General features: G+C 47.0%; 1 protein-coding gene across 1 annotated transcript in view; it reads right to left on the bottom strand.

Annotated features, from left to right (window-relative positions):
* Positions 1-2195: 2195 nt before the first annotated feature.
* LOC146188580 (uncharacterized) overlaps positions 2196-22593 on the bottom strand; it is a 40657-nt gene continuing 20259 nt past the window's right edge. The window contains exons 5-9 of the mRNA XM_084605078.1: positions 10254-10363; positions 9672-9719; positions 8911-8946; positions 4388-4529; positions 2196-2340 (exon numbers count right to left, since the gene is read on the bottom strand). Of these exons, the coding sequence (XP_084461204.1) occupies positions 2336-2340; positions 4388-4529; positions 8911-8946; positions 9672-9719; positions 10254-10363 (341 nt within the window). The 3' untranslated portion in view covers positions 2196-2335. The remainder of the gene's footprint in view (positions 2341-4387; positions 4530-8910; positions 8947-9671; positions 9720-10253; positions 10364-22593) is intronic.

Genomic DNA, 22593 nt, shown 5'->3' on the forward strand with positions numbered 1-22593 from the left:
TGTGCTAGCTGCATCCACTTGACCCCTGAGAACTTCTTAATCTCATCCGCCCACCTAACTTTCTGCCGCCCCCTGCTAATATAACCCGGTTTTGTGCTAGCTGCACCCACTTGACCCCTGCGAACTTCTTAATCTCATCCGCCCACCTAACTTTCTGCGGCCCCCTGCTACGTTTTCCTTCCCTTGGAATCCAGTTTGTTACCCTCAGCGACCATCGGTTATCCTCTCTTCGCACTACATGTCCTGCCCATGTCCATTTCTTCTTAATTTCCACTAGAATGTCGGTAACTTCAGTTATTTCTCTGATCCATTCTGCACGCTTTCTATCTCTTAATTTTGCCCCGACCATTTTTCGTTCCATAGCCCTCTGGGTTGTCCTCAACTTAAGTAGAACTCTCTTGGTTAGCCTCCACGTTTCAGCCCCATAGGTGAGTACAGGCAAGATGCAACTGTTGTATACTTTCCTCTTGAGGTACACCGGTAAGCTGCTAGTCATAATCTGCGAGTGCTTGCCAAATGCGCTCCATCCCAATCTTATTCTTCTTATTATTTCCTTTTCATTGGCTTTGTCTTACTCTTAGAATGCGTATACTTCTCGCTGAATACAGAGATATCAGGTGCAACGTGTTATATTGTGTCTTTCAACCTCACATGCTGCGAGCGGAGCAGTAATTAATACCCTTCCTACTAAGCCTTTTTGCACATTTAAACACTCAATGAAGCGCCACCCTATATGCAGCTTAAAGTACATTTTTCTGCAGTCAGCAATGCGTTTCAGTTATACTCGCATATATGTTTTCATCTTATCAGCGAAATACAACTTTCCTTCTGTGGCGAGAATGTTCTTCAGTTGCAGGTATGAACGTGGTCCACAATATCGGAAGACCATCGGCATTGTTGCTTGTAATTAATGCATGTCCTCATGAGGCTGAGACTGAACGCCTGGCACGATTAGAACGATGAGCTTACTTGGCAGAGAGGGTACCTTGGAGGTCAATAATACTTGTTGGGGGACTAGTTGGCGCACGTTCCTTTGAAAAAGATGTAGCGCCAGAACAGACAACGCTCAGAAAGGGACGAACAGTACGGGCGCAACTTGCAACAGTTTATTCACTACAGAAGGAAGTGAAAACAATGCATAGAAAAACCGAATAGAAGAAATCAATATCATGCACGAGAGGGTAAATAATCAAATCTGCACAGAAAATCTTAGAACGCACATGTCTAACAACACCATTTCACAACATTATATGAAGGCTTTGTCTCGTCCTTGTCACCAGTAATAAACTGGGTCCCCCGGCCGCGTCACAAGTTATACGATTCGTTAGGCAGAAGTTGGCCATCATAACAAATTATTTTCATTACGTACACTTTGCTATTTATGGATTAGCTCGGGCTCACTCAGAACTGAAAACCTGCTAAAATTCACTACGTACCACATGATTTAAGGAGAGAAGGAAAAATAAAATCTCTTGCAATAAACCAAAACAAAAAGCAGCATATAAATTTATCCAAGCAACTGAGAGAATAGGCTGTGACATATATGCATGCATTGATATTTTTCGCGGACAGTTAGTACCATCGTACGTACAAAGCGTTTGATGCATTGATACTGTGATGTTCCTTGTAGAACTTTGCAAACTAAATGCACTTTCAAAAAGACGTGTTTACTTGTACACAGTGACAAAACTAATGTGCCTCTGGGTTCGGTTTGGAAGTGTCAAAGAGCCAGTTGTTGGCCGTAATTGCTAAATTGCTAGTTTCCGCGACGTATTCAGTGCCAGTTTATTCAGCTCGTAAAGAGCTTTTCTCTTGTAGCAAGGTAGCCTGGGTCGAAGGAGGTATGTCCGGTGATTCAGAGGAAATACAACGCTTCCGGAACTTGAACTCTAAATTCATGATAGGAATGTTGGTTTCCTACGACTCTCCTATTTTATGATGCCGCGCACACCTAAAGACACATTTCTGGAGACTAACCATTTTCTTTCTCATGAATAATTTAAAGTATACCGGCGTCTCTGCAAACGTTATAGAATAGTAAAGAACATTATTACTGCATCTGGCTTTTTTAACGGCGTCTTTGTATTAGTCATGCTACTTAAACGCGTGTTTATTCAGCGAACCAGAAATTTTCATGCGCAAAAAGGAAAGGGTCATAATGAAGCGACTTGCAATTTCAAACATTTTCTATTTATTGAAAATTGAAATGAAGCGGACGACCCATTTCAAGTGCACATGAGCTGGTTGCAGATATCCTTCGTCATTCTCCGCAGAGTTGTTCCTATTCTGAGATCATCGTCCCATTCTTAAGTACGATGAGAAACTTCTCAATTCTCTAGCCTGAAATGAAAGAAAGCTATATGAGCGACGACGTTGCGAGAAGGCAGTCTACTGTCAGTATTGTTGAAGCGCTCAGGAGCGTAGTGTCATGCCTTGACTCTTTAGATATAAAAGAATGCATCGAGATAGCAATTTTTATTGCCGACGAAACATAACGAGCAACATATTGCTGTTCTGCTCCTCAAACTTCAAAAATATTATCCTTTCTGCTTCATTACACTAGGGTATGCCTCTACCTTTCTGGGTGATTTTTAGTCGTGTCACCTACTGTAAGCAACACCGGATATTTCATCTGATAGAAGCTAGGGACGGCCCCACCTACACACTCTTTTTCCCCTTCTGTTTTGTCCTTGAAATAAACGCGCACACATCTTTTACGGATTTCACCAACTTCAGCACGTGCTTAATTGAGTACATCACATAAAAAAAATGTGAACACGTGATTGAGGAAAGTTTTTGATCGTGTATACATATTCAAAGATGGCAAGGCTGGGGGAACGTCGTTCGAGGGTGACATCATATTTATTTGATGCCTGCGCGGAAAACTGAGAAAAAAGAACAGCAGCCGTGACAAGATGCTTCCTGAGTAACTGATTACGAGACTGTACAGTGAGAATCGAAGTTTTGCTGCTGTGGTTTTTATATAATATATAAGTTTTTATATAATATTAGGAGAAAGCTGATGGAGTTGATGTTTCTACACCAAAAGTGACCTAATCATGCCTAAAATATATTTTCTTTTCTAACTTTATTGTCCAAATGTGAAAACGGTTGAAATGTTTTACTCCGCAAAATAAGGCCACAATGCCATTTGCATAATCAAGAAAATGCTGTTACTTAGCATGGGCCACGACATACGCGCACAAAGGGCGCTCTAGAGTAGACGACATGAATAGAATGTCGTTGTTATTGACCACTCCAACAAGGGAGCTTCTAAAGTGTAGCTGCGAGCGGTCACTACTGTTATAAAGAAATATTTTTTCTGAAATTTATCTGTGTTCAGTACGCAAATTAGTTGTGATGCTATTATGTTGGAGAAACAATGGAAAGCCTAATTCTCACGCCACCAAATTTTGTTGTACTGCATTAAATAGCAAACTTACTAAATTTTAGCCTACAAGCGGTTGTAAAAAAGGGGCTTTCTGCAATCTGTGCTGGAAAAATATTATTTCTGCAGTAACGCCCTGCCTGCCCTGCTTTCTGACAATAGATGAAATTTATATATAGACAGTGCCGCCATCTTTTCTTCTTACTAATAACGCAACATTGTATAATTCTGACAGTTCAGGCACCATAAAAAAGAGTTCGAAGTGATTAATGCTTAATTTAAAATGCAGTGCAGTGTCAGCTTCGTCTATTTTGGATGTATAGAAATTTATACAATTACAACGTCCTTTGCCTGTGCTTAGACAGGGATTTTTTGAAGAATCCAAAGAAAAAAGAAATGCGCGAGCATTTCTTTGACGATGCTAGACTGCGAAATAACATAGCGCCGTCTTTGGTTTCTCAGTGTACTTATCTGAAACTAATCATTCCTTGCACATTTTTACCAGCTGAAGTTTGCTTCCTTTTATGAAATATAATGCAGTTTTTAATAAGATCAATAAGCTCAATAAACAGGTGAAACAGGTGCGATAATTAAAATATCTAGAATTACGAATAACTCATATGGTTATAAGATTCAAAAAGAGAGGAGTATCACATAAGCAAATTTACTGCATGCATTAAAGTGAGATCATATTATCTTGTATATAACTTTAAAAGGGCACCAGTAGAAATAGTGTTAAAAAAAAAGAACTTGCTGACTTCAGTTGCAATTTCCGGAAACTCAGTTTGCTGTATTTATAAAACAAGCAGTGTTAAATCGTCTTCTATATGTTAAGGCTGTGCAGAACCAGCCTAAGGCTTCATAATTACTCTTTTGAAGCAATTAGACATGTCACTTGGGATCACACCGTTGTTTCGACTTTTAGTTGCCTATGTGTGTTCTTGAAAACACATCGCACATCTCATCACCAGAAGAAGGATGCAAGTGTAAAATACTCACACTTGCTGTAGAATATCAGCTCGAAGAAATTCTTTGCTAGTTCAGCTGTTGGTGAAGTCGTCTGCATGCTATTTATGAAGTTGCAAAACTCTTTTTCGATATCATACTTCGAAGCCATGTCGTAAATGTCCGTGGCAATGCACTTCGAAATAAAGAGAAAAAGATTTGAAACAGAGTATATCAGTTTGACATAAGCGAACACATGTGAAACACTCCGGCTCATGCCGTTTGAACTAACATATACTGAACAATTTCTTTAGTGTTCCGTGAGACTTAGCGTGTAAAACCATACCAACGTTCTCACCTCATTCGCCTTACTCTAACGCCGCTATTTTCATCCCCTCTTTTCATGCGGGGGGGGGGGGGGGGTAGTGAAAGTGCTCCTTATTTGAGCTGATGCGTATCAATCGGAACAATATTCGGCATATTGAGTTTTCTTCCAATTGACTGAAGGCCTTCATTCTGCAACGTCGGCGTTGAAAATCTCTCGAAGATAAAGATACTCTTGTCTTAGGCCCTACGCAATTTATAATTTCCGTGGCTGCCATAACAGTTATACAAGAATTTACATGCAAATTTTATGAGGCAAATTTTATCTCTTCTCGTGATTATATATTTTGCTTTTCTTATAGTGCTACTTTGTTTCAATTAACTCAACACAAGAAAATATAGGGTAGTAGTTTAGTTTTGACGGAACATTCGAGTATATGTTCTAAGTGATATATGAAAGGGAGGCCGCACGCACCTTACACAGATCAGCTTGTTTTTATGCTCAACATAACAGAAGGAAGATAAGACAATGTGTTAAGTTCTACAAATCAAATGCCACACACAATAATGGCGCCAGGAAGTCTCGTTATATATGAAATGTATTGTATGCCTCAAACACGTTTCATGAGTATTGATGGCTATATGGTGTTTTATGGCGCAAAAGCAACTGTCGCTATGATCCGGCACATACGTAAGCCTTCCGGAATTGTCTCTATTGCTCTGAAGTTAAGTTAGTTTGTTTTAGTTTTGACAGCATGACTAGTCTTTTATGGCTTGTATTGAAATGCACTATTCCTGTGATGGAAGCCTTAGTCTAAGTACGCGAAGAATGATAAAGCCATATTGTAGTCTTTATCGCATACCACAATAATGATGAAATGATGATGCAACGCCACTCTTTGATTCACTCCAGACTTAGAACAGTGGACTCGCAAAAGGCGGTGAAAGACAGGGGCTGGGGGGGGGGGGGGGGTATCACGTGATATCTTATATTATGAAGAAGCCCTTTTTAAGTTACCTAGTTTCAGACTCTTTGCACTATGCAGTGTAAATAACCAGTGCACCCTACTACTATATATAATTATGCTTCAAAGACGCAAATTTGTTGTCTTTTCAGTTGATTAAATTTAAGCTTGCATATTGAATATAGCGTTTTTAAAAGTAAACTTTAGTGTTTTGTTATTCTGTCTTGGTAACTGTTTTCCTCTCCTATGTTGATTATATTATACTGACAGCCATAGGGAGTGTTTCTGTCCTGCCTATTCAAATGTAAGGGTGTCAGAAAGATTCAACATCGCGGCTTGACATGGTGCATGAGACGCACTGTCTCATTTTCTTTTTAGAAGATCTTGTTTTCGAAGTCTCATTTTCGTATAAGCAAAATTAACTGAACCTTAAGGCTTACGGAATAGGAACTGAAATGCTATTTTGTTGCCTTTATTTCGCCCTGTATATTTCTCGTGCTGCAAAGCACAACGAACTCCCACTATCTCGATCTAATGCAAGTTCGTTTTCTCAGTTACACATGTCTTCCTTTGATATGTTTTTGTTAATTTCGTAGTAAACCATTTACGATTATTTGGGCTGCATTCAGGCTCTAGCGCTGTCTTTCTTTTCATTTGTAGAGCGTTAACTCTAACTAGTTAATTTACCGAGTTTGGCCTTATTCCCCGTTATTAGTGGACATAGTACGTTATGCGTTACACAAGTTGAGCCAAGTATTCGCCCGCCTCATGTTTCTCTCGCGCTGTGCCAAAAATATTGACATAGTCCTCGTCGTGCTAAGGTACGAGAGTATACGATGCTATGGTGCCGCGACTACGCCTCGTGTAGAATTGCAATGTACTCTCGTTCTGTGCAGTGAGCATCGTAATCTTCATCAAGTTTCATCTGCAACGCTTCTACTTTAAACAAAGGTAAATACCCCGTTCCCATATGTCCTCAAGCTAAAGACAGAGACCGAGCCGTTCCAAACAGGCTACCAAGACAATCGAACAATGCTTATTGCCGCGAAGCTTACCAAGCGGGGAAGCGATCTGAGATCGAAGCAGCAGCAATGACTACGGCTACGGTCGATGACTAAAGCTCATGAAACTTTGTTCGAGGATTGTTGAAACTCTACATTTTGCGTTTTCTTATTGGTCCAATTTGGCAACGATACACGGCATTCAAATGCAAACTGTTTGTTGGATTTATGCTTGAGAGCGAATAAGCTCAATTGGATTAGAGGCACCGCCTTTCTTTCATAGAACATACCTTGTTACAGTCGCTTGCCGTTTTTAAATAAAACTGTTGTTTGGGCAAGGTGGTGCATACTGCACACCAAATAGTTATAGCGTAAAAAGATAACCACACACAGACAGGGTGCTGACGCCCTGTCGGTGGTCGCCCTTTGTTTGTGTAGTTGTTTTCTGTGCACTATACATTTGCGTTATCAATATTTACTATGTACACTCTATTTTTTCATAAGGTGTCTCGGAACTCATTAAATTAGGTCGTAATTGTTAAAGAAGCATTCTTACTGAGGCGCCAACAAGATCTATATCAGCCGTGATCACATGCTTGCAAAAACAGGGCATTTTCACATAGTGGCGACAATATCGCACACAACAAAGAAGCAGGCTGACATGGCATTGAAGAGAGCAGATTCGATCGCACGTATCTAGAGCGCTTGATCATTCTTGTACACAGGGCGCAAAGTAAACTTCAATGGCTCGTTAGTGACAATATATGTTCTCACCCGTAGCCGCGAAGTCCCTTAACCCATACAGACGCTAGCTACTCGCTCATAATTATGCAACAGCGCTATAATTTGGCGTCATTTGCACTGTAGACAGAGCTTCAGCGCTCTATTGGGATGACCTATAGCCAGATAAAAGGAACACGACAATATAAGGATGATTAGACCGACTCGATTATCGTGAATGAAAACAATTCTCTCCACTCTTTACTAAACTCAATTTAAAGCCGACGAAGTTCTCAGGATATAAGGGAGCGAAGTCACCGGTGTAAACATGAATGTGTAAGTATGGGAGAGTGCATTTATTTAAGATGAAGCAAGTTGTATAGTGCATCACAGGCGTAATAATAAGTGCACTTGTCGGTGACTTCGAGCAGAAAGTTAAAAGCTTTACAAGACAATGATGTGCAAAAATGAACACAGAGAGCGACAAAGAAGGCAAAGGCTGGTAATGCAAACATTAAGCGTCCATTAACAAGCATGCTAAATCCTTGACGTGCGTATATGCACTGCGTCGCTAGGTAATAAAGCTCCGACGGGATCGATTGTGTAGTCACGTTCTCTGACTCGAAGATGGCGTCGTCTAATGAGGGCCGATGCCTAAACATCGACACAAGGCTTATGCCCTCAGTGTGTCTTTAATTAGCAGATTCGGACTTGTGCGTACTCAAGTTAGGTGTTGAGGTCAGCAGTGGCGTTCAAAAGCTTTGTGGCGAGTGCGGTTGGTTGTTTCCTCCCTGCGTTGAACATTCCTAACGGGCGTTTATTGTGTCTTATATGTTTAGAAAACAACAAAGAATGACATTAAAAATCTAGTGTTCCGAATCTAATACATGGAGTGAATGCATTTGACTGCCTTGCGAAAGAGATTCTTGGGGCTGTATGTGGATGAAAGCAGTCATAATCGGATGACGTCTGTGACTATGACGTATATCTGTTTTGATTAGCTGTATCGCAAACGCTGTTTCCTTGTCTGTAATCGGCACTCCAGGGACGCCTCGCCTTACGCAGTACGACCATAAGCGTTATCGATTTCTGTTTTTTTTTGTGTTCTTATAGAAAAGTGAGATATGCTGTCTAACGGCGTCTTACGACTGCTCGTTCGACTCAATTTTATCTGCGGTCCTCTCAGAGACAAGCGTGCAGCGCCTAAGAGGAGTTTGGAAACACAATCCCAAATTCATCATTGCTCTCGTGAGATATAAATGCTTGTGAATAGCACTTCTTTGTTGAGCCAAATCTCTGTTTTCCAGGGGAGTTGAGATCTTTTGTGTCGTGCGCAGTGTTATTATGTGTGAGCTGCATAAGACAAACGGCAACTGCCGTTTGTCTGCCAAACGGCAAACTTTCGTTCCCTCAAGCGATAGCATATGAACCCCGCCGGAACATTTAGTCTATGGTGCTTCATGCAGTATGAAGGAAGCTCTGGGAGTTAATGTGATGGGTGTGAACGGAGAAAGCCATGTAAAGGACAACAATGGCTTTCTTTATTAACACTATTTTGCTTACTCACCTCTCCGAACTTTGCCAAAGCCTCCACTGTTTGGGTCTGGAACAGAAATACATATTTCAGTTTTGAAAATTTGTCAAAATGTTACGTACAAGTCCATTCTACACATTTTAATATAGAGGTGTCCGATATTTGTGTAGATGCATTTGAGAGTCGATCAGAAAAGATACTCAATAAGACCTTATTATGATCACATAGAGTATATTATACCTCAAAATTACGCTCTAGTGTTATCTTGGGTATTGGGGTGCAAAGGCGGCTAAGGTGATCATGCGGCAAATACAAGCGAAGTATGCGACCCCAAAGTGAACATTGTTCGACGCAGATATCAGGGCGAGTTGAAAGAAATGCATAGCTAACATGAGCGCACTAAACACCGATACAGAGAGAATATAGCGCCCCAAAAAGCGCTTGTTGTGTCTCTAAATTCTCTCTGTTTCAGTGTTTAAGAAGGTCGCGCTAGCTGTGTATTCCACAACAGTTAAATTAATGCACACTACCTGAATGAATAGATTTATGCTCTCTCAAGTTAGCGATGATTACGGGCACCTATTGCCCTAGACTAGAGAAATGCACTATAGAGTGACATCGTCCGTAACACAAATTCTTTACGGTTATATTGGCCAGTTGTCAGTATATTACTGATGCTATATTATTATACCTCAATCATTCCTTATAAAAAAAGTATCATGATCACTAACAGTCTGGATAACATTTAAACTGCAGTTCTAGATATTTTGTCAAGGTTTGGAAACTGTACTCACATTTTGCTGGGCTGAATTGCCACAGCCGCCCAAGTCAGGACTTAGGCACTGCAGGAAGGAGAAAAGAAGTCAAAGTACATTTATCGTTCGCTATAGACGCACCGTTTCTGAAATATATACAGCGAATGAAGTTAGCTTTAGAGCTGTTTCGTTGGGCGCACCTAGCCCAAATTGAGGGTTTATTTGTTATTTGTCATAGTAAAGCATCTAATTTAGGATGTCATGCAAGCACTTTGGTGAACTCTTAAATATGAAACCCTCGTCTTTATAGCAGTATGTAACATTGTAGCAATTGACTTCATTTACAAGCAGGTCAAGAAAACAACAGAACTTGCATTGCCATTCAAGAGAAAACGTGGTAATTGGCGATAATTTACAAAATGGCAGGGAATCTTCAAAAGTAAGAATGTCTAATAAATAAGCAGTAAAGAATAAAATATAGAAACAGAATTTTTCTACATGATATGTTGGTGGAGAACATTCTAATCTGCACAACATATAATAGAAACATTGTTAAAATATGGGTAGCTAAATATACTTGACTGTTCAAATTAGTCATCTAGCTTGTGTAAATGAACATACCTTGCTCCAGAAATTTGGTATACCAATGGTTATTTCTCCTTCACAATTAACTTGATCCACAGGTTGGAAGGCTTTTCTTCCGTTTATGAATACATCGACAAAATCTGCAACTGAAAGGGAAAACATGCTGGCATTAAGTCGTCAGGCTACGTTGCGCTTTAGTCTAGAAATATTGTTTTTTATTTTTGCTGTTATCCACATGGAACGCGGCCTTAATTTCCCGGAAGATCGGAGGTACTTAATAAACAATGCACTATTATCACAAAAGAGCAAAAGGTTGTGTCAGTGAACACCTTTCTATGCCTTGTATGATGACTTTAATATAGGCTTCCTATTTGCGGTGGATGTGGTAATTGTTAAGTAAAATTTGTTTCTTACGTCGTCGTAATTACGAGAAATGGTTGACTACGGTACTAAGTACTTTTAAAGATTTGTGTAATCTGAGAAACTGAACAGCAGAAGAAAAACACAATTAGGTACGCGGAAGCTCAATATAGTTCGAATCTGGTTATCTGCACTACTCAAGTAGTAGGATATAGGAGAAAAATCCATTTACACCTGAGTAGGTAATTGATATTGAAATTGAAAGTTGCCTTCAAATCTGCATGAAGGTCACGCATCCTTATAAAGCTTATTTTATGTAATGATTATGAGCAATTAAAACTTGTGAAAGAACGTCAAAAGCTTCAGGAATAGTAGCCTCCAGTCACAAAATTAAGCAGCTTCTTAGAGCTTAAGTTATTCCCCTTATTATTTACGTTGTGATAGTTGTCCGAGTTTGCCTTAGTGGAGGTAAACCTCGTGCAACTTTGAGAATGTTTAGAACGAAGGTTATGAAAAGAGTGGTGTTGTTCGTGTCGCCCCCTTAGCCTCGCGAAGTATTATTAAAATAATCGCATCTAAGAAGGGTTTTGAAAATTGACCACAGCATAGTCGTTATAGAAACAATGGCTGTAACATTTGCTAGCCACTATTGAAATGAATGCAGTTTTTACTCCAGCTCCGAACTTGGTTAAAACATCAACTAGCATTAAAGCGTCATTGTTAAGGCTCCCATTCAGCGGAATGCCTGGCAGACGTAGCGGGCCCGCGTTGTCCACAAAAATTCTGCTTGTCTCTAGCATGTGACATGACAGGTGATATGGCTGGACATCGATTGGCAGGCGGGTTGAAACAAGAACATCTACCATGACTGATGTTCCTCCATTATTATAATTTCGGCAAGCTAACGGAATGCTGTCCAGCTGATTCAGCAGTGAAAACATGTTTAGACAACAAAAGTTATTCATTTACACTCTCTCTTTCTATATATTGTGGGGCCCTGCGCCACATATCTGTAGCGCTTGTGGCGCGCCGCGCATTCGAAGGCCGCGCCACTTCCCGAGGCTCCCTGCACGGTGCTTGTTTCCCTCTCCTCGCTCGTTCGGGGATAAGCTGACCCGCGCGAGGGGGCTATAAAGAAAGGCACGCGCCGCCATCTCGCCCTCTCTTCGTTCCTGCTTCGCTCCTGGCGCTTCTCCACGGAAGACGACCCGCAGGCTGCAGCCCCCCGGACGACGACCCCACACCGTCTTGGACGACCCCCTGTGAGAATAAAGGTGTTTGTTACACGGCCCGCTGTGTATTTGTCGAGCGCATCCCTCGGGCAGAGGAATCGCCCACAATTGGCATCCAACTGGGGCTGAATTAGCACCTATGTGGACGATCTCTCTGCCGACGTGGCAGCGCACGGCAACACGACGGGCCGGTCCTTTGTATGATAGGCGCGACGCCATTTTGAGTCCGCGGATAAATGTAGAGGCTCCCTCCTTTTCCGGCTATACGGACGTGAAGTCAGTCCACGAGTACTTACAAGAACTCGATAATTATCAGACGGCACTGGGTTCCCCTGACAACGTGGTGCTAGCGCAGGTAATTCCCGTAGCACTTGTTGAGAGCGCGGCGCGATGGAGACGCTGCCAGCTGGCCTTCTAGTCGATGGCAGACTTCACCGATCGCTTCCGCGCCGAGTTGCTTGAGCGCCGATGCTTACGACGATTACGAGCGCCGGATGCTTGAGAAGCTAGCGTTGCGCGCACAGCACCCAGAGGAGAGCCTCCTCGAGTATGTACGCGCAATGCAGGAGCTCTACAAGAGGGCAGATCCCACGGAACCGATCTTGAACAGGTCGCGCGCGTGATCAGGCAATTCCATCCGCGCTTCAAGCCGTATTTGCGGGGACGTGGTTTTGCAAACCTCGAGGCCCTAGCACAGGAAGCGAAGGTAGTGCAGGCGGATTTACTCGCTGAATTGCGCTACCAGCCACCCCCAAGGCCAGCCGAATCGCTAGAGCGGCGATGCGTCTGGTCCGGAGGCCATGACTCCGCGCCGCGCGCCAGAGGCGCGGACGTAATGATGGTAGGGCAGGAAAGGCCAGCGGAAGGCTCCGCGATTCCTCGCGCTCTTGACCCGTGCGCGTTCGAGCAGCGGCGTCGAGCTGGGCTCGCAAGCGACGTACGCACAGGCGCGGAGAGAGGGGAAAGACGTCCCCAACCGCTTCGTTGAACGCGGCGTCCCCCGACCGCGCGGCAGGTGAACGACCGGCTTTGCTGGAATTGCAACCAGCCTGGCCACGTGGCACGCCTGTCAAGCAAGGCGTACGCAGCGAAACGCGAACCGCCGGCGGAGGTAATTGGTAACACCAGCCTGTCGCCGTCGGCGGGAGAATGTCGTGGAAGCCACGGCGGAAAATGGGAAATGTACTCACTCCCACGCCGCGTCACCGGGCGACTGCACCGGCGGCGCAGAGGCTTTTGTCCCCCTCGCCTGTAGAGCGCAAGGAATGTTGTCACGCTCGAGCCCTTTTATGCTAGTGCGGTTAGCTGGTCAAAGCTACTCGGCACTCGTTGACACGGGCTCAACTCTGTCACTGGTCGGTGATGATGTGTTCGAGGCCTGCCGTAGATGTAACATCCGTGTCAGGACAGCCGAAACCGCTTTGAGCTTAGCAGCAGGGAAGGCAAAAGCGGAGGGAGCGGTACGTCTGGTCCTGCGTTTTGAAAGCAGGAAGCGAAGGCATCGCTGCATCTATCTGCCCGGCTTAGCCATACCAGTTATTCTGGGAAGAGAATGGCTATCGCTACAGCCCCTTCACCCCAATGATTCCCTTTGTTAGCGCACCCAAACAGGAATGCGTCGCCCAGCGAGTGAGCGTCCACGCTTGTGTGGCAGACGGCACCCCCGCGACACCGAATGGTAGCCCATTCGAAGCAATTATCGCGTCCTTCTTAGGAACCGGTAGTCAGCGCCGAAGGCTCGTGGAAACTTTACTCCCGTTTTCGGATTGCTTCACAGAGAAACCAGGCAGAACCGACTTGCTTCAGCACGAGATCGAAACGGGTGATGCGCGCCCTTTCAGATGTAACCCGCGGCCGTTAATCGCGCATAAGAGGCAGCTTCTCGACAGCGCCCTTGACGAGATGATTGATACTGGCGCGGTGAGACCCTCACAAAGTTCCTGGGCGTCCCCAGTGGTTCTAGCGCCAAAGAAAGATAGTTCGGTTAGGCTGTTTGTTGATTATCGAAAGCTCAACGCACTGACGCCTACGGCTGCATACCTTTTCCAGTCGATCGAGGCTGTGATGTACGCGTTAGGGAACGCAAGGTTCTTCATAGTCCTGGATGCAAGCAGAGGGTACCTGCAGATTGAGGTGGCGGAAGGTGACATTCAGAAAACCGCATTCACCTGTCACCGCGGGCTCTTCTAATTTACTCGACTTTCGTTTGGTTTGTTTAATGGACCGAGCACGTTCATGCGATTGATGGACATCGTGCTGGGCGATGCAAGGTTCAACTACGCGATGGCATACCTCGACGACGGCGTGATATTCTCGCAGTCGTTCGAAGAGCGTGTCATTCACCTGAATTCCGTTCCTGAAAGAATGAGACGTGCGGGTATAACGATCAACCCAAAGAAAGTGCAGTTGGCATCAAAAAGAGTGAACCTCTTGGGATGTGTGGTTGATGAAGTCACTTTGAGACCGAACTATGACAAACTGCAGGCAATTCTGAACTACCACTGTCCGACGGACGTGGAAAGCTTGCAGAGGTGTTTAGGAATGGTTGCCCTCTACAGACAATTCATCCCTAGTTGTTTAGAGCTCGCTAGGCCGTTGAACCAGCTGTTGCGGAAAGGCTCGAAGTGGGTATGGGGCAAGGAACAGAACGACGCTTTTGTTGCCTTGGCTCGCGCGATAGCGAACACCGCTAGTTTGCGCCTCCCCGACCTGAACAAGGCGTTTGTCTTGCAGACAGATGCTAGTGATGCCGGTGTAGGAGCGGTTTTGTTGCAGGAACACGAGGGCAAGCTGCGCCCTGTCGCGTTCGCTAGCCGCACGCTCACATCAGCGGAGCGGAATTACTCCGTTACCGAAAAGGAATGCCTGGCGATAATGTTCGCATTTTCAAAGTTCGACATGTATCTAGACGGAGCGGTTTTCACCGTGCAGACAGATCACCAGGCACTTTCGTGGTTAAAGAGGCTGAAAAACCCCTCAGGCAGACTCGCGAGATGGGCGCTGACGTTGCAACGTTACGCGTACGCCATTGAGTACCGCCGGGGCAGCATGAATAGGGTGGTCGATGCTTTATCGCGAGCACCGTTGAAGGCTGGCAGAAGCTCAGAAGAGGCGCAGACCAGCCTTGCTGAAAGCAGCGTCTCCGTTACTAGAGAGGAGGAGAGGGCGGACGCGACTGTCGCGCCCTGCGTAGTTATAGATAGAAAGGAGGCGGACAGAGTTACCGCGCTTTGCTGCGAGAGAGAGAAGGCGCAGCAGCTGGTGGCGGCGACTACTTGCCTGCCAAGAAGCGAGGCAGAGAGAAATCTGTCTTGGGGAGTAGCGGTCAGTAGGGAAGAGCTAATTGAGGCCCAGAAAGCAGACGGTCTATGCCAGCGGGTGCTGAGAGAGTTTGCGAGTAGTGCAGCTTGCACCGGGAACGCTGAGGGCAAGTACGACGCGTATCTGCTGGGCGATGATGGCTTACTGCTCCGCCACATCCCCCAACTTGACGAGGAAGAGGCGATTGCAACCCCCTTCCGAGTCGTGGTCCCGAGGAAGTTGCGGAAACGATTCCTCCAGTACTTCCATGACTCAGCGCTGGCAGGCATGGCAGCGGCAGTAAGACTTATGACAAGTTATGCCGTGTCGCGACCTGGCCAGGTATGAGAAAGGATGTGCTGGGTTAGGCCAGTACATGTCCTGTTTGTCAGGTAGCCAAGCCTCGGGCGGGGAAACCCGCTGGCATGATGAAGCCGGTAGTTAGCAACCATCCCGTGGCAAGTGGTCGCGTGCGATATCATGGTATCCCTCCCTCGCTCCGCGCGCGGACACCAATATATCCTGGTAATAAAGGACCACTATTCCAAGTGGGTTGAGGTTTTCCCCTTTAGGAAGCTTGTGTCAGAACGGATTTGGGAGAAACTGTTGGAGACATTCACTCGTTTCTGTTTCCCTTCCAACCTGATTACAGACAATGCTTCGTATTTCACAAGCAAAGTCTTTGTTGATTCCTGTCGGGCGCTTCAAATCCGCCACACGAAAACGAGTCCCTACCACGCTCAGAGCAACATAACAGAGAGTGAATCGGAATGTTAAGAGTATGCTGGTCGCGACGACCGAGCAGCACAGGGTTTGGGACGCACGGCTGTCCGAACTGGCTTTCGCCACTAGAACAACCGTGAACAGGTCGGTGGGTATGACACCTGCTTACTTGAATTTTTGGAAAGAGATCGCTTTTCCGCTAGAGAACGCCTTACTTGACGCGGCGGGGCCCGCGCCCCCTCCGCTTACGCAGTACGCGGCATTGTGGAAGCGCAGCGCGCGGCTCGTGAAAACCCCGATGTCGAGCGCATGGAGCAAGCGGATCAGTACAACAAAGGTCGTCGTCACGTCATTTTCAACACGGATGACTTGGTACTGAAAAGAACGCATCCGCTTAGTAACGCAGCGCGTGGTTTCGCCGCGTCGCTAGCGCACAAGTGGGTTGGACCGTTCGAAGTTACGACACGGACTACGCCACTCCCCTACCAGATGCAGTTGTTGGCGAGCGGTGAAACCGCTGGTCCGGTGCACGTCGCATCTGAAAGCTTACCACCTTCCCAAGGACGATAACTGCGAAGCGGGGGAAGCTCAAAGCGATGCAGTGATCTCCCCCAAAGTAAGGCGTACAGGTAGCAACTCGGTTCGCAACCGATGCTATAACCTAAGGCCAAGGTAGTGCACTACTTTGTCTAACGTCTTTGCTTCTTTCAGAATGCATTCTGGTAAGATTTTGTAGCAGCGAGATGAACCACCGTCCCTGGGGCGGGAAACCGCAACCAACGCATGGTTCAAGGAGGGGCCACTGAAACAGGGGGTACCCCCCTAGTTTGTAGTGGTTTGTGGCCCATCATTGTGACCAGCGCGGCCATGCTGGTCGTCTTCAACGAGTCTGGATTGGAGCCCGCTGCCCAGGCCTGGAGTACGGGCCTCAGGAAGCCAGGTGTGCCCAGGGCGGAAACGCCTGCTGCAATCTGCATCCAGCACGGCGCCACGTGGAAAGGGGTCAACGATGTAGAGCAGCAGCTCAGGGCCGCTGCCAGGCGTATCCGTGGCCGAGCCCAGCTGCGCTGTGACCTCGAGGATGTGGCTGCTGCTGGAGAGGGACCAGCCGGAACAGGGACCAGCTCACAGATTTCACCCCACGGATTTCCCACCATACTGCACCACATGCAACGCCACCCCACCCACCCTCTACCATTACTTATGGGAATGCCAACATCCCATCCGCATTCCTCCCCACCCCCTCCTCCTGGGAGGCTGCCCTTCTAGCCACGCAACCTGCAGATCAGTTACGGCTGGTCGAGCGGGCTAAGCTAGAAGGAAGAGCCAGAGGGCTCCTGGACTAAGAGGTCCTCCTGGGAGTGTTTACATTTTTTTGTTTTTTAAATAAAGTTTTTTCCTCCTCCTCCTCCGGAACAGTCCGCCATGCCTGCTGCTTCTCCCCTCCCACGGACCAGCTGAGATGGCATCCCACCAGAGCTATGCGACAAGCCTTCATATTTTACGCCGACCCGGGCTCGAACATGGACATGGACAGGCTGTTGGCGGAGCCCGGGTCGGACGCTGAGGGGGGGGAGAGATGTGGGGCCCTGCGCCACATATCTGTAGCGCCCGTGGCGCGCCGCGCATTCGAAGGCCGCGCCACTTCCCAAGGCTCCCTGCGCTGTGCCTGTTTCCCTCTCCCCGCTCGTTCGGGGATAACCAGTCCCGCGCGAAGGGGCTATAAAGGAAGGCACGCGCCGCCGTCTCGCCCTCTCTTCGCTCCTGCTCTTCGTTCCTGCTTCGCTCTTGGTGCTTCTCCACGGAAGACGAACTGCAGGCTGCAGCCCCCCGGACGACGACCCTGCACCGTCTTGGACGACCCCCTGTGAGAAAAATGTTTGTTACACGGCCCGCTGTGTATTTGTCGTGTGCATCCCTCGGGCAGAGGAATCCCCCACAATATATATATATATATATATATATATATATATATATATATATATATATATATATATATATATAGTGTGGATGCTCCATTCTCAGCAGCACAACGTGGCGGACACGCTCCCCCTGCTGTACACCTACCTTCGGAGCTACTGCGGAAGGACGGGGATTAAGAGGGACTAGCGTTGCACTCCGTGCGGGCACTAATTCTCCTCCCCTCTCATCTCGACGGGCAGTTTAGACATAGGAAAGAGACGACGCCGCCAAGTCGGAGCGTGCGGGCACTGCAACGACTGAAGGAGGACATTGGGAGCCCCCAAAAATACTTGACCGCTGTGCCTCGGTACGTTGTTCTTCACGGCCGTGGCTGTGGCCCAATCCAGTGACGTGGCATTCGGCTTTGAGAGCAGAGCCAGAGCCTTTAGAAACCTCCAGAAAGTGGCGCATCAGGGTGGGATCGGACTGGGAGCCCAGTTGGGAAGGCTAAGTTACAAATAATCGCGAAACTCGACGCATAAGCCGTCCGATCAGTCCGCTGGGATGTCCTAGCCGGTATGCGAGGCCTAGCCAGACAGCAGAGGCTTTCTACCACAGCTACGGTACGTCTCGACAGAAACAGCAGTCGTAGTCCGCCGAACATGTCAAGCTCAAGGAGATCCCGCGGATATCACGTTGCAGGGATATTTTCGCGCCTGCAAGCTAAATGACCCGATGTTAGGGCGAATCGGCAGACCCATGCCAGCATTACTTTTCAGAGAAAGTGGCTGTAAAAGCGGACACCGCTCACGCTGAACGAAGTGGAGGCTAGCGAAACCCAGAGAAGTCTCTACAGGCATAGCTGCAACACTTCAAGATACCCAGGTAGCACAGAATATGGGGTCCCCAATAGGTTTGATGTAGGCAAGGGGGGCTGGGATAACCATAGTAAAACATGCATCGGTCCCCGATGGGGCTAAGATGGTCAAGCCCCATTTAGGTCTGCCCCTGTTTTTTCTGTATGGGTTCCATAGCGGTGTTTCTCGGGCTAATGCAGAGCCTACTTCTGCATCCTGACGACAAGAGTCTCTTGTCGGATATTTGAAAGCAATCCAATCTAAATATGGGTTCTTTATGGGAAAGCCCTCATAGATTCGAAATGAGGACATCCAAATTAAATTTCTTTGGGCCCTACATCGGCCGTAGTGAGGCATGAAAACGGGCATGCCCACATGCTGCCCCAGTCGGTTCCATGTAGGTTGCTTGACGGCAGGTGGAATATGAATAAGAGCTACATTTTGGCAAGCCATCGTGAAGCCCAAATGAAGCAGGCTTAGCTAAACAAATTTAGGACCCTCATCGGCCGTAATGGGGCCAGAAGGCGAGCGTGCCTTTATGGTAGCAAAATCGGTCTCTTGTGGGGAATTCGAAAGCATATGTTACAGCACGTGAGCTCTATAGGTTAAAAAAACAACGCCGAGCCCAATTCGGGCTGCCCACATAAAACTGCTTTAGGTTCCACATCGGCTGTAAGGGGGCTGGAAGGCAGGCCGGCCTGCATGATACCAAAATCGGTCCTTTGTGAGGAATTTGAAGGCACGTGCAACAGCAAGGGGGCTCTAAGTACAAAAACAGCACCCAGCACAATGGGGGCTGCCCACACAACTGCTATAGGTCCCCATCGGCCGTAATGGGGCTAGAAGGCGGGCATGCCCACATGATACCAAAATCGGTCCCTAGTGGGGAATTTGAAGGCACGGGCAATCATCCACTGGAATCTATAGGTTCAAAAACAACACCAAACCCAATTGGGGTTCCCCACACAAAACCTTTAGGTCCCACATCGGCCATAAAGACGGTGATAGGCGGGCATACCCCTATGTACCACAATCGCTACCTTGTGGGGAATTTTAAAGCACGTGCAACAGCTAGTGAGCTCTAGGTTAAAAGAACACCCAAATCAATCGGAGCCGTCCACACAAAACATCTGCACGTCTTACATTTGCCTTGGCGGAGATAGAAACTAGAGCTTCTGTATGTTCGTCACATTTGTTAAGAATGATTGCTGATTCACCGTAAATGCGGCCTCTTGTCGCAAGAAATAGCGCTAGCCCAAATGAGGCTGCCGAATAAATGCCGCTGTGGGTCCTATATTGGCAGTAGTGGGGCTGAACACATCGGCGCTTTCGCGCACTATTATGTAAGCATTCTTTCCATCCTTCAATTGTATTACAGGTTGCAATAAATTACTATTATAGGTGATATGTATATCAGATCTTAGCATATTTAGTAAGTTAGAAATATTACAAGGCTTTAGTTCTCGTGCTAATGCAAACTGCGCAAATGACTGAAACATACTGATTGCTAACTGTTGCTCCTTACGTGGTTGCCGTTGACAGCCTGCAATTTCTCGGCACAACAGTATTGTTCAGAACATACATCTCCACATTCTGAACATGATGGACACGGAGTCATTTAGGCTAGATTAATTTTGTGAATTATTGTAAAATTTAGCATTGTGGCTGTTTAGAGGAGATACATGCATAAAATAATTTGCTTAATTATGTCCGTAAATATTGAGAAAATTTTGACTAGGGCTTCCCTTCAATTATCTATGTTCGACCCCTGTGAAAATAATGTGGCCAAGCCCAAGGGCGACTTGAACAATAGAACCCGCATCGGTCCTATGTCATTTTCTGATCGGCCGACCGACTAGGGCTTCCGACCAAATATCTGCGTCGGACTGCTATGAGAATAATGTGGGCAAGCCTTTTTGCGGCTTGCGCCATAAAACCCTCATCGATCCGATGCAATATCGGAGGTGCTGATCGTAATAAAAAATAAATGTTCATTCAGAGCGGCTTCCCGAACCAGTCCAAAGTAGCACCATCGGGGGGAGTTTGCGGGATGTACACTTTTGGCAATGCGGAAAAAATGCGAGCAGGCCCGCAAGGGCTGCCTGTATCGATCCCAAGTGGGGCCCATCACGGCCTTTTCGACAGTTCCCTTCAGGATTATGTTGCCCCCCCTTGCCTCACCCACATTGAGCCCACCGGGGCTGCCCTGCATCGCCTACATCGGGCCCATCGGGGCCCCATGTAGGCCCAAATAGTTGCGCCGATGGGGCAGTGATCCGTACCGCCATCGGACAACAATAAGTCCGTCTCGCATGGCAAAAGTCCATTATGTGGCCCTTTTTCCCAAGTATTTCACCCCAGAAGAGCCGAACACCAGGCCGTGGGAAAGCTTGTACTCATTGAAAAACCGGTGGGTAACCGGCGGCACCAGGGTCGAACCCGGTACTTCCCGAATGCGAGGCGGATGCTCTACCTGGGTAGCGAACTCGCTGCGACAAAGGGAAAATAATGCGCACATAAGATCACAGAAACATGGCTTGACAGCACACATAGCCAGCGATATTGCTGAACGGTCTTTATGCGGCGCATGTGACGTCATACGAACAGCTACCACCCTCAGTCAGCGAGATCACTGAAATATGTGGGATCGAGTGCTCGGAGCGTGAAATCACGCACACACCAGCGCCAGCGGCGTCGGCTGCTTATGCACTGCGAGCTGCCGACGGAGAAGCTGCAGACGCGTGAGTTCGCACGCAGGCGGTTCAAATGCAAATACATCTTCGTAACCAGGGGCACCATATCCGACATCGGCTGTTGTCACCACTGCTGATTACCAAGCCATATGGTGCACGAAGTCTCGTCTCAGAGAATCCGGCATGTGTAGATAAGTTATATAAGATTCCCACAAAATACCCTATGCTTCAGTATCGCTACATTTCTTCGCCCTTTGCCTTAAGTGATTGCTCATGCTTTTCAATTTATGCCAATCCTTCGTTTATTCATACCCTGAGATATTTATAGTGTTACGGGGTTGTTCTCAAACAGAGCACGGAGGAAGAAAGAAGGAAGAGGAAGAAGAAGTGTGCGCGCCCGTTCGACCTTTGTCTGGTGGCACTTGTGTCGTTCCCGCTAGCCGTGTGTACCTAGCGTACTGAACCGACTAGAACGTCTCCGTCGCGACGCTAAGGGCGTAACATTGTGGTGGAGGTGCTGGGTGACGATCCCTGGCGCTACAGACAGCACCGACACAACTGGAGCCTCGCCGGAGTCGTCGCCTTGCGGGCCTCGAACCGCAAACCAGCGCCATGCAATCGGCCAATGACCCGCAAGCAGCCCGTGGTGACGCGGTGATCCAGCCTGAAGATCGGCCTGCGGGTGCAGCGAACAGTTCTTCGCATCACTATCGGGAGCCCCGGACTTTCGCGGGAGCGGCAGGCGAGGACGTTGACGAGTGGTTGACCCACTACCAACGGGTGAGCCGCTACAATCGATGGGACGCCGCCGCTAAGCTCGCAAACGTGGTTTTCTTCCTAACAAATACCGCTCTTGTTTGGTTCGAAAACCACGAAGACTCTCTTACCACCTGGGACCGTTTCGTTACTGAATTGCGGCAGTGCTTCGGTGACTGTCTTGCACGAAGGAAGCGAGCTGAACACACGCTTACGCACAGAGCTCAGCTACCTGGGGAAACATGCACAACTTACATAGAGGAGGTCCTGAAGCTATGTAAAACTGCGAGCGCTAATATGACCGAGGAAGATAAAGTAGGACATCTTCTGAAGGGCATCGCAGATGATGTTTATAATTTTCTAATTGCCAAAGGTGACCTGAACGCCGTCTGTGATGTCATTCGGCATGTTCGCACATTCGAGACATTGAAGACTCGTCGCATAACGCCAAAATTTGGGCGGCTCGCCAACGTTCCATCTGTGGCGAGCATTGAAGACAACTTCATGGACTTGTCGTCGACGATCCGGCAAATAGGTCGTGAGGAACTGCAGC

This window comes from Amblyomma maculatum, chromosome 5 (assembly GCF_055883805.1).
Source record: "Amblyomma maculatum isolate TAMU_Amacu chromosome 5, ASM5588380v1, whole genome shotgun sequence".
Taxonomy (NCBI): Eukaryota; Metazoa; Arthropoda; class Arachnida; order Ixodida; family Ixodidae; genus Amblyomma; species Amblyomma maculatum.